General features: G+C 51.2%; 1 protein-coding gene across 2 annotated transcripts in view; it reads left to right on the top strand.

Moving 5' to 3' along the window:
* LOC138488295 (multidrug and toxin extrusion protein 2-like) overlaps positions 1-12,623 on the top strand; it is a 398,530-nt gene that overhangs the window by 371,561 nt on the left and 14,346 nt on the right. For both annotated transcript variants that reach the window (XM_069615178.1, XM_069615177.1), the window contains exon 16: positions 3,136-3,208. In XM_069615178.1, the coding sequence (XP_069471279.1) occupies positions 3,136-3,208 (73 nt within the window). The remainder of the gene's footprint in view (positions 1-3,135; positions 3,209-12,623) is intronic.

Here is a 12,623-nt window from a genome sequence, read left to right as displayed (position 1 = left end):
ACAAATCATGTATCGTGCCAATCTTGCTAGAGGGCTCTTTTGTGGAGAATAGGGCTCAGTTTAAGGGGATGAGATTTGAGAAAGTAGCACTCACATACCTGGGAGTCCAGCTTCCTAGAGATCTCACCACGCTGTTCTCATTGAATGATACCCAAATGCTTGGGACACTGATCAGGGATTTGGGGAGGTGGGCTCCCTGGATGCTGTGGTGGTATGGGAGGATGGTCTCTCTTCAAATGAATGTTCTCCCTCGGCTGCTATATCTTTTCTCTAACCTAGGGGCTTCAGTAGTTCATTCACTTTACTACTGCTTACGTACCCAGATGTGTGTCAGTGCTGTTGGCAGTCAGGTCTGAGTGCTACTTACTCACAAGACAGGTGTGCTGTTCTCTGTGCCTCTCCATGTACGCAGGTATGGTGCTGTTGTGCAGAATCAGTGAGTCATGTGTGGCCCCAGGATATCAGGCCTAGCAGTGACTGATGGTGAGGTCGGATCGCAGGTCATCAGCACATTCATCCAATGGTATTGTTTACGGTTGCAGTAAGCCTGTTCTGTTGCCTGGGGGGAGGGGTACCAACACCACATGGTTGCAATCAGTGCCGCAATGGTGTTGGGGAAATGGGCAATGCTATAGAACCTTGCCTTGGCAGCATGCACCTGTGCCTGGGTGATGGGCATGGAGATGTGCTGATGTGCATGCATCATTAGGGCATCCAGGACTTGGTCCAGCACCTTGGAGAAGGTGGGCTGTGACAACCCATGCAGTGTCCCAACTGTGTGTTGTAATGCACCTCTGCCAGAGAAATGTAGGACTTCAGCAGGGTGGGGTGGCTATTCTGATGGCAATGGCACTCTGCAGTTCTGCCTGTGTTAGGGTGAGCAGTTGGAAGATGGTTGGACGGTCCAATCGGTATAAGGTGACTAATTGGCTGTCCGTGAGTTTCCATGGGGATGGGCGGACATGTGGTATGGGTGGCCTCCACAGCATGCATCTCCTGCGCCTTTGTTGCGCCTGCCTCCTTCCCTGCTGTGCTCCAGCATGCTGCTGTAGCTCAATGTACTGTAGCAGGTTATGGAGCCCGTAATCTACGTCTGCATGTTGCTTGAATGTGTGTTGGAGGTGGGTGAGGGCCTTTTATACTCCACCTGAGTGGATCTAATACACCTTGGCCTTGATTTGTGATCTTGAAATAGTCAATGGATTCTGATTTCCAAAATGGGCGCTGCAGTGCTTCCTTATTTAGTGATGACGAATTTCAGCTGTTGGAAATTCCGCCGACTGCCAGGACGGTAACTGTAATTCTGCCGATTGTTGGTGGAATTTCATTGTTCCATGGGTTGCTCGGCATTTACTCCACTGGGAATTATCATTACCGCCATTGCTGTGTACGTTCCCCCTCAGGTTGTAATTCAGGGGAAATTCCACAGATCCACACGGCAGTAATGCTAATTCTGCCACAGCAGCGTTACCGCCAATTTTGAGTTATACTCGTAATGAGGCCCTTTGTGGGAACGTTTCATGAGGGATGGGGCCCATTGATTGGTAAATGGGGAGCACCATGAGAAGCGGGTAAGGGAGTCCATGTGCAGGAGAACACTGGGCTGGTGTGGGGAGAATGTCCCTGGGCTCTGGAGGAGGAGAAGCAGGTTCCACTACGTCAACCACAGAGCTACTTGAAGGATTGTCACAAGGCTCAATGTGAAGAGAGGGTTTGCGCCGGTCAACCTGGTTTACACAGTTGAACTGTTTTGAGTTAAGCGTATTTGATTTTTTGGTTGTGTAGGGACGCAAGCATCTGTGTTTTGGGGAGGCGGGGGCAGGGAGCGGGGAATAAAAGGTTCCTGCAGATGTCTCAGGAATTAGGTTTTCCATTCCCAAAGACAGGTTCCAGTCTCAGCCCTTCCTCATCTTCTGGCCCTCATGGCATCCTGCACCTTTGTGATGCCCGAGGTGGAGCTGTTTCACAGAGGCTTTTTGTTTCAGTTCTGTATGGATCCTTCTTTTATTTGTGTTTTATGTTTCTTCTTTAGAAGTCCTGAAACAGCGCAGTGTCGAGCAAAGCATCTGTCGACTTAACTGGATCTAAATGTGTCTTCTATTTTGCCAATAAAGTCTGGATTATTTGCAATCTGAACTCTTCTGTTCCTTTTGGATATATTTGATGAGGCACTCACAAATAGAAGTACTGTGGTTAAACAAATTTCACCTGTATCTTGGGATTTCTAACTTCTTTGTTTGTGTTGGACCATTTGCAGCACAATCGGATTCACCCAGAGGCTTGCAGTCACCAAGTCTCCATGTGACCCACTCAATTTGGAATAAGTACTTTGTAATCCTCCCATTAGTGTAGAGAAAAGAGGCCCGGGCATAGCTTGCGTTAGTGACTTTTCTACTTCTACCCCACCCGGATTTTCCCACTTTGCTTATATTACAGTAAAAGGGCTGGAGTGTTGGAAACTGGTGAGTGTGCAATGCATCTCTCAGACGAAAAAAAAAATGAGTACCCTAGTCTAACAGGCCAGGGTACTAATGGCCATAAGCCCCTCGCTTGCGGACCATTACTGCATAGGGTAATGCCCCAGGGGCCTTCGTTAAGTGACTATGGGCCTCGGGGGCATTACCTTATGCTGTAATGGCCCACAGGCGAGGGGCTTATTGCCTAAATATTCGCCTTAATTTCCAAGCAGCCCTTTGGTAGCTGGATACGCCAATGCCACCAAGTGACATGCAATCAATGTCTTTTGATACTGGCCACAATTGCACCAACTGAGCCACTTGGACACTAAACTGCCAATGGCACCCTTTGACAACTAATGAGGGTGCATAGAGTATATTGAGCAGATATTGGGGAGAAACATTTTATCCAAATAGGCGTCTCTGCCCAGGCAATTTTTATGTCAACATACTGAGTTTTATGGTGGTTAGAGAGGGCCAGCACGACACATTTATATTCATGTCCCAATACTTAGGTTAAATGCACATTCTCCTAAATGGTAAGCTATAATAACAAATAAAGGGGATTAGGGTTATAACAGATTCTTCACTGTTATGTTATTTTTCCAAACCAATGGTATACCTCAAATATTCCATATTCCTGCTTGCGTCAATATTCTGTTGTGTTTTTATATTTTAGGCTCGGATTCGTGCCGGGGTAAAAGTGATCCAGGGGGACATCAACGAAATCTCCTCTACAACTATCCCCCATGGTATGTATAGGTCAAACGCAGAATACTGCTCTTGATTGTTGAAACAGTTGGGGAACCTTTGACTTCAAAGCCACTTGTTGAAATTCCAGACCTGACTAGAATTCTCAAAATAGTTTTCAAATGTACATGTGCATTGCGTAACCTGTCGTCTGGTGTTACTACTAGCTTGACCGTTTTCATGGACACTCCACACAGTCTTGGCATATTGATGGAAAATGGGTGCTCATAATGACTTAGAATGAAATGTTTACTTTGACATCAGTGCATACGTCCTAAACCTTCAACACACGTTAGAGTAGGTGTGTTATGTTTAACTCGTAATTATAAATATACATTGCAAATGAATACACTTTTCCTACATATTCCTCATCCTTGAACTCCCCTCCATGTGCCACCTGGTCTAAAAAAAAAAACCTTTAACAGTCATACTCTTACGTCCCGTCCCCTTTCCTCCATACTGCATGGGCGTCTCTTCCATGGGACAGGAGACGGAACCTTTTTAACCAGATAAAACCTTCTTCCCCTTTAAATTTAGAGGCGTGCGGGGGTGCAGCCCTTGGAGCATGCGCTACCCTGACTCCGCTCTCTGGTGCCACACATCGGTCCCCTTTTCCGCATCGACGGGAACGGGCCAAATCCACCAGCACTCCTGGGTTTGGCTTCGGCCATGTAATTCCACGCACGGATACTTCTTCTCTTCTGTCTTTTTTGTCTTTCTGTCATTGAGGTACTCGGTCCTCAGGCGTCACGCTCCACCTCGGTGCATGTCGACTTCTGCAGGGTTCAGCAGGTGTCCATCCTGCGATGGGCTCTTCCCAATTAAAGACCCCCATGCCCTCTGCCTACGGTGCCTTGGCCCAGATAACGGCTGGCAAGCTTGTACCACGTGCAACGCTCTTTCCTCAAGGTCTCTGAAGAACAGACTAGCCAGGTGGCGGGAGCGCTTCCAGAGATCGCCTCCAAAGGACCTAAAGGACTTTGTCTATCATCGATCCAGGCCCATGGTAGGGCTGCTCTTTTCCAGTGCACCCCGCAAGGGGCTCTCCTTCCCAAGGACTCGCCTGCACGGGAATGACTGCCGAGGCCCTTGTACTAACACAAGACCCGAGGCTGAATCAGCTACCGGCCGACAGGCCGAGGGGTCAGTGGATCCTCCCAGTGACAGTGCTGAGGGACCGGAAGGTTCTTTTACCGGGTCTTCACCCGAGGGGCTACGCCCTACTACCGGCAACATGTCAGAGGGGGCGCCTATTCACAGTTCTACTGGCAGATCCGCCGAGGGCGAAACGCCTACCGGGCCTCAGCCTGAGGAACAGGGTAGGCCCCATGATCCAGACTCAAGAGTCCTGGGTGGGGCCCAGTGAGGCGAGCAACACGACGCAGGCACTTTGAAGGCAGCTCGACAAAATAGCCACTGTGCTAAAAAATCCAGACATCTGGCCGACCCCCGCTACAAGGAAGGCAGCATGTGGAGGAATGTGTCAAGTTGGGACTGATGTCAACCAGGTATGTGGCCTACAGCTTACCCTTCCTTCGCCAAGGCAGGTTCCCGCTGCGTCCGTATGGGCAGGGCACGCAACGGTTCCAGCAGCCACTCCCTACCCTGTCAATATCGCCTACCACCACTCCGGCCTTCGAGGACAGGTTCTTTGAACGGTTCCTTGGGCTCATGAAATCTCCTCGGATGGGGGTCATCCTCAGGGACGCCATCAGGGACGTGTTCCCGCCTATGGCTCTGGAGCCGCTGGCCCCAGTACAGCCTCAGCAGCCCACCCCAGCCCCCCAACCAATTTTACAGGCGGTTCCGCTCCAGCCTGCACCGCAGCCTCTGGCTCCCGTTTACACACCTCAGCCCTCGACTCCCAACAACTCTCCTCAGGTGCCAGACCAACCGGACCCTCAGGTGTACACAGATGAGGGGGAAGACCCTGACACACCGTCTTCGGCCAAGGCCTTCCACGAACGTCTTGCAGGGCTGACAGAGTACTTGGGCCTTCCTCAACCCAAGGTCGAGCAACCAGCAGAGGGGGTCGTCGCAGAAGTCCTCAAGCTACATCCCTTGGCCAGAATGGGTATCCTGATGCAGAAGGACGTAGTTGCCTTGGCCAAGAAGGGTTGGCTCAAGCCTCACTCATTCTAGCCGTTGAATAAACACCTGGACGCCAAGTACAGGCTGATGGGGGGGTACACTCTTGCTATCGGCCCACCCTCAGCCACACTCCTCGGTGATCGCTACAGCATCACCATACTCCAAGCCTCAGTCGTCCTCAGCCTCCTCCTCTGCGGCGCTGCATAGTCAAAGAGGAGAAGATCTTGGAGGCATACTGGAAGAAGCTGTTGTCCAACGCGTCCTTGTACCTTTGTCAATCCAATGCAGAAGCCATGCTGGCAGCCGTTAACCAGAGGCTCTCGTGGGAAATTGCTGATTTCCTCCCAGAGGTTCCAGTACAGAGCCAATCACGATTCAAGGCGGGATTGGCAGAGGCCAGGATTGTGGCGCAGAACATCATTTCGTCCACTGTGGCCCACATTGACACCTTTGGCCACGTGCCATCTGCATTGCCACGGACATGAGAAGAATGGCTTAGCTCCGTGCTACGAAATTCAACCCAGATGTCAAGGAATGCATCTTAGATCTTCCGTTCAAAGGGGGTGACCTCTTCCACTCCACAACAGACGAAGAGCTGGACAAAAAGAAAAAACATCTTACAAACGACCAAATCTTTATCCATCCTTACAAAGACCACGCCCAAAACGTACACCCAGTCACAGCAGCGCTCTGATAAGGGGCATATGTACGGAGGGTTTTACAGCAACTTCCAACAGCGGAGGTCCAGGCAGCCTGACCGTTCGCCGACACAGCATCGGTGCAATCAACAAAAGGGGCGGGGGCGGAGTAAGGGCTTTTTCCAGTTCCCCTCCTGCGCAACAGCCGCAGAGGGAAAGAAGGAGAAGGCATAACACGCCCCTCCAGGTCCATGTGTCTCCAGTGGGGGACAGGCTTGCTCTCAATGCACGTTTCTGGTGCCAGAACTTTGCGGACCCCTAGATCCTCTCGGTAGTATCCACGGGGTACCGCCTCCCTATCCCAGCCTCTCCTGTCTCTTCCCCTCCACTCCCACAGGTTGGGTCATCAACTCTTTTGGCAGAGATCCGGTCGCTCGTCGAGAGCCAGACAGTGGAGGAAGTCCCAGCCTCCCAGCGAGGCTTGGGCTTTTACTCCAGGATTTTCACCATTCAGAAAAAGAATCAGGCGGGCCTGAGAGTTGTGCTGGACCTTTCCACCCTCAACCTCTCCCTACCTCTACAAAAATTCAAGATGGTTATGCCAGCTTTGATAGCGGAGACATTGTGCAAGAGAGACTGGATGTGCTCCCTGAATCTTAAGGACACGTACCTTCACGTCCTGATATGGCAGCATCATAATTCTTTTCTACGATTCGGGATCATGGGCTACCATTTCCAATACAAGGTGCTTCCTTTCGGCCTCAACTCGGCCCCCAGGGTCTTTACCAGGCTGATGAATACAGTGGTGGCCCTCAGGCCTCAGGGCCTCCACATCTATCCATACCTCGATGACTGGCTCGTCAGGGCGACATCTCCAGAAGCGGTACAACACACTTCCCACACTCTTATGAACACACTGCACAAGCTGGGTTTTTCACTCAACCTCAAGAAGTCGCAGCTGCAGCCTACGCAGAGACTGACCTTCTTGGGCCTCACGTGCTCCAAGAAGGTCTTTCTCTCGGAGGACAAGATCACAGCCATCAAGAGGGCCTCGGCGCACTTCCTCAGCAGAGGAATATGGTACCAACACCTACCGGGTCTCATGGCAGCAGTCCTCATGGCCATCCCCCATACGAGACTCAGGATGAGGAGGATACAGCTGCACTTTGCAGCCTCTTGGAACCAGGAACGGGCCATCAGTCAGAGATGATCAACGTTCCTCCGTCGCTTCACCCAGACCTCACATGGTGGTCCAGGGACTGCAACCTGCGGACTGGCAAGCCTTTCTGGTAACCTACCCCACATGTCACCATCATCATGGACTCCTCTCTGGAGGGTTGGGGGGCCACCCTGGACAACCACTTCGTCCATGGCACTTGGACCTGGCAGGAGCACCACATCAATTGGCTGGACAAGGTCGTCCTCATTCAGACAGACAACTCGACCTGCATGTTCTATGTCAACAAGCAGGGAGGTACCAGATCCCCCCCACTGTGCAGGCTGGCAGTCAGCATGTGGGAGTGGGCCCTGGAGAACAAAATCTACCTCATGGCTGTCCATCTGCCAGGAGAATCAAACCTGGAGGCAGACAGGCTCAGCAGACTGGGAGCTGACAACTACGAGTGGCAGTTGAACGACCTAGTACTGCAGGAGATCTTTTACAAATGGGGACACCCTCAGGTGGACCTCTTTGCCTCCTGGTGCAACAGGAAGTGCCACTGTTCACCTCCTGGCAGGGTCAAGGCTTGGGCTCCCTGGGCCATGCATTCCAGATCCGGTGGGACGGAATGACAGTATAAGCCGTTCCGCCTACTCCACTGTTTCACAGGGTGATATCCAAGATCTAGGAATCTCCCCACCTCAGCATCATTCTAATAGCTCCATGGTGGCCAGCCGGGCCATGGGTCTCGGAGCTGCTCAGCCGCTCGGAGAAGCCTCCCATTCGCCTTCCGGCAGGCCCGGCACATCTTCTGGCGCACCAGGGGGGCAGGGTCATCCACCCCGCGCCAGAGAAACTAGCCCTCACAGCGTGGTTCCTGAACAGGTCACGCTAGGTCACCTCAGCCTCTCCCAGGCCATTCAAGAGATCATACAGGGCGCCAGGAGCAAGTCTACCAGGGCCCAATATAAGAGCAAGTGGACCAGGTTCTGCCACTGGGCAGACTTTAAGGGTGTCAATCCCCTAGCATGTACCCTGGGCGATGTGCTCTCCTTCTTGGTGCACCTCGCCCATTCAGGCGTGCAGGTAGACACTTGCTGCACCTACATGGCAGCCATTGGGGCTTGCAGAAACTCGGAGGAGGAGATCTTTTCCTCTTCCAACCCGATTGTCAAGAAACATTTGACGGGACTCGCCAGGCTCTACCCGCTCATCAAGAGGCCGCACCCCGTGTGGGACCTCAACATAGTTTTGGTTGCTCTGTCGCACAAACCATTTGAACCAATGGCGTCCGCAGACATCAGGCTGGTCACCATTAAGACGGCCTTGTTAGTCGGCCTCACATCGGCTGGCAGATTCAGCGAAATCTAGGCGCTGGTCTCCTCCGAGCCATACACTACGTTTCACAGAGACAAGGTAGTCCTACAGACACACCCAGCATTCCTACCTAAGGTTCCTTGCGCATTCCATACGAACGATGAAATAGCGCTGCCTACGTTTTTTGCTGAGCCTAAAGACGAGGCACAGAGAGTTCTGCACTGCCTTGATGGCAGGCGTGCACTGAAATTCTACTTAGACAGGACCAAGGGCTTCTGCAAGTCGGATGCTCTTTTTGTCACCATCGGCGGATGAAGACTGTGGTATCATCCCTCCAAGGCATCCATAACCCGTTGGATGGTCTCGGCCATCAGAGATGCTTATGAGGTACAGTATATGCCACTGCCGACCAACATGTACACCCACGTGGTCTGAGCCAAGGCAATGGCCATTGCTTTCCAGCAGCATGTCCCCTGGCAAGTCATAAGCAGGGCGGCCACATGGGCCACACCTTCGGCTTTCTGCAAGCACTACTCTTTGGATGCCGGCTCTAGATCAGACACGGCATTCAAACAGGTGGTTCTTAGGAACCTGTTTGCTTAAAGAGGGTTTCCTCTCCACCTTGGGGCTACACTCAGTTGTAATTGCCAATGCAGTGTGGAGGAAAGGGTACGGGACGTAAGAGTAAGTATAAGTTACTCACTGTAGTGACTAACGTACTGTTAGTCCTTAGTCCCCTTTCCTCCATACGTCTAAGGGATGCCCATGCAGTATGGAGGAAAGGGCACTAAGGACTAAGGGTATGTTAGTCACTACGGTGAGTAACTTATAATTTGTGACCACCAAACCTCAATCTCTGACTCACTCCTTTCCTTTGCCTGGTGTCTTGGTAAGGACCTTGGTACCGAGGAGTGTAATTTGTGCCATTCTATGCACCTCAAGGTGCTAAGGGAGTGTGTGGCAATGGTGCCCACCTTCTCCAGCCCCAGGAGGCTTCTTCAGTGTCTGAGGAGATGGAGCATGAGGAAAAGGAAGCTCCATCATCATTTGCGCAGTACGTCGTCTTCTTGAACACATCCTCCTCGTCAAGGAAGGTATGGAAGATTTTGTTAGTGACATTTCTCACAGCTTACAGAAACCAACAATCCCAACTTCCTTACCTCTTCATTCACTCCAGAGACGTGAGGTGGCTTCAGATTGGCCATGGTGGCTTTCCAACAGTCCGTCCAACCATGCTGCCACCAACCTTGAAGTCTGCTGCTCCTCCACAGTTCAGCCCAGGCCTACTGATGCTGTTCACGCCCAAGGACTATGTTCAGAGTACAGCACAGAGTGAGCTGGGATTGGTGATGTCATTGGTTCTGGTGCCTGGTCTTCCTGACACTACCGCTGAGCTGTTGACTCTTTGGAGCCAGCACTGATGGGATGCTCCTTGCCAGAACCAGATGTGAAAGCCTCACACTTTATTCCGCTTGATAGGCAGACGACCTTTGTAAACTTTCACAGCATTTTCAAGAAGAAGGAGGGGTACTATGGAAACATCCCTAATGACTTGCTTCCTTAGAATGAGCTCAGGGAATGTTCCCTGCCCGAAGGATTTGCCTCTGAGTCAGATGGATCCTGCTGTTCTTGACCTGGCAGAAGGTCTGTGAGATGCCAGGAAATGTGACTCATCGAGATAGGTCCCACCGTCATGTTAGCCCTTGGTCTGGACATCAAGGCTTTCATAAGTTTCATAGCAAGGGCTGTTGGCATTTTAGAGTCACAAGCCACTCCAGTGGAGAGAAAGATGTATTCTCTATTGGACATCTTGCAGCCTAGAGAGTCCAAGTTGCTACTGTTTCTCTGCTCACATTTAACCCATGATGCATACTTGCCAACCCTACCGATTTAGGCGGTACGATACCGCTTTTTAAGCAGTCCTACCGCCTACCGATTTTTTGACACCAAATACCGATTTTTTTGTTAAAAAAAAAAAACTTTTGTTTTTGCCCACGCCAGCTCGGGGGAGTCTTTCAAGGGCTCCCCCGAGCTAGCGTACCAGGAGAATGCGCGGCATGCAGGCTTTTAATGTCAAAGGCACCCACGGCGCTGGGCTAAAGCGCCCCTCCGCCACGGGTGCCTTTGGCAAAAGGCGCCATTAGCCCCCCACCACGCCAGCTCAGGGGTGTCTTTCAAGGACTTCCCCGAGCTGGCGTAACGGCAGAAGGCGTGGCATGCAGGCTGTTAATGTCAAAGACACCCACGGCGGTGGGCTAAAAGCGCCCCTCCGCCGCGGGTGCCTTTGGCAAAAGGCGCCATTAGCCCCCCCACCACGCCAACTCGGGGAGTCTTTCAAGGACTTCCACGAGCTGGCATAGCGGGAGAAGGCGCAGCATGCAGGCTTTTAATGTCAAAGGCACCCACGGCGGTGGGCTAAAAGCGCCCCTCCGCCGCGGGTGCCTTTGGCCAAAGGCGCCATTAGCCCCCCATCACGCCAGATCGGGGGAGTCGTTCAAGGACTTCCCCAAGCTGGCGTAGCGGGAGAAGGCGCAGCATGCAGGCCTTTGATGTAAAAGGCGCCCACGGCGGTGGGCTAAGGGCGCCCCTCCGCCGCGAGTGCCTTTCAAAAGGTGCCATTAGCCCCCCACCACGTCAACTCTGGCGAGTCTTTCAAGGGCTCCCCCGAGCTGGCCTGATTGCAGAAGGCGTGGCAGGCGCCTCATTGTCATTGAATGCACCCGCGGCGGCGGGCTCATTCAATGACAATGGGCTGCTGACGCGCCCTATTCCTATCATTACCTCCTCGCCTGACTATTTTTGAAACTTTAAGATTCCTACAGATTTTTGGTCACAGAATGTTGGCATGTATGCATGATGGTGGTATGGGATAGACACATCCCTGCGCACACAATGCTGAAGGAGTTTGTCTAGAACCATTCTTTAGTACCTAAGGATCCGATGTTCTTAAGATCACATCTGACCCCGGAAAGCTTGGTGGTCCATGCCACTACAGCTGGGTCCCATTCTGCGACTTTCACGTCTGTGACTGCTGACATGGAGTCTGGGAAATTAGATGCACGGGGATGGTGAAGTAAAGTCTTTTCTTACAAACCATCAACTCAAACTGCACTTTGGTTTTTCTCATTCCCTGTGAGGGTGTGGTCATGAAGAATTTGCTTCCAAGAATGCAGGGTTTATTTCAGTGTTTTGCACTCGACCGAAAGTAGACATGCATTCAGATTCTTCAGCCTGGTCTGGGCACCACATATTGTGTGGCAAGGTACAATAGGACTGGTGTTGGTGTAAGATGTCACCCTTACATGTGGTTGTAGAATTTCAGCCATGATGTGTAAGAAAAACTCCTTGACATGCTATTTGATGGGCTCAATTCTATTTTATTTATTTATTTATTTTTACATATATAGAACACGCTCTATACATGTAAAAATAAATAAATAAATGGTCATCAAGGTTCTGTTACATGAACCAGTTACACATGTGAGCAATATCGACGACAGAAAAAAAACATGGTATGAATTTTGAGATCGAAGGACATTCTTTGTTGACATACTCTCACAAAGGAAGGAACAGTGTTCGTCAGAGCTAGGTGAACAGCAGATTATTTAGCGCTTTCCTGAAGGTCCGGTAAGACTGTTCAGCCTGGAGAGTGGGCGCTAGGAGGTTCCACTGCTTGGCAGAAAATGTTGGGAAACTAGATCCTCCAGTTTTAGCCTGCTTAAATTTAGGCGTGGTGATGCGGTGGGCATACGCTGCTCTGGTCGGTCTGACAGAGGATGCTTTGGTGATTTTTTGGGATAAGTAGAGAGGGGAAACTTTGGATAGGCATCTATGTGTGATGGAAAGAGTTTTTGAAAATGATTCGCTCATGAATCGGAAGCTAGTGGGCAAGTTTTCTATCTGCAGTGACGTGATCGGCTTTAGGGATGTTGCGCGCTGCTCTGAGTGCGTTATTCTGAATAACCTGCATTTTCCGGATTTTGACATAGATGGTACCTACAAAGATGGCAATGTAGTAGTCGAGTCTAGATCCTATTGTGGCTCTGGCTATGGTCATGCAACTCTCTGGTGAGAGGAAAGGTCTGGAGGTGTTGATTAGCTTCGTCGTATAGGTGGCACTGCAGGAAATGCCACTCACTTGCCATGATAGCGATAGTGAAGCGTCTAGATATACGCCAAGGGTTTTCACCACGGGGGAGGCTGGGATTACTA

Source organism: Ambystoma mexicanum, chromosome 9 (genome assembly GCF_040938575.1).
Source record: "Ambystoma mexicanum isolate Mex_15411 chromosome 9, UKY_AmexF1_1, whole genome shotgun sequence".
NCBI lineage: Eukaryota > Metazoa > Chordata > Amphibia > Caudata > Ambystomatidae > Ambystoma > Ambystoma mexicanum.
Note: the sequence above shows the minus strand (reverse complement) of the source record. Positions and strands in the feature narration are given on the sequence as shown.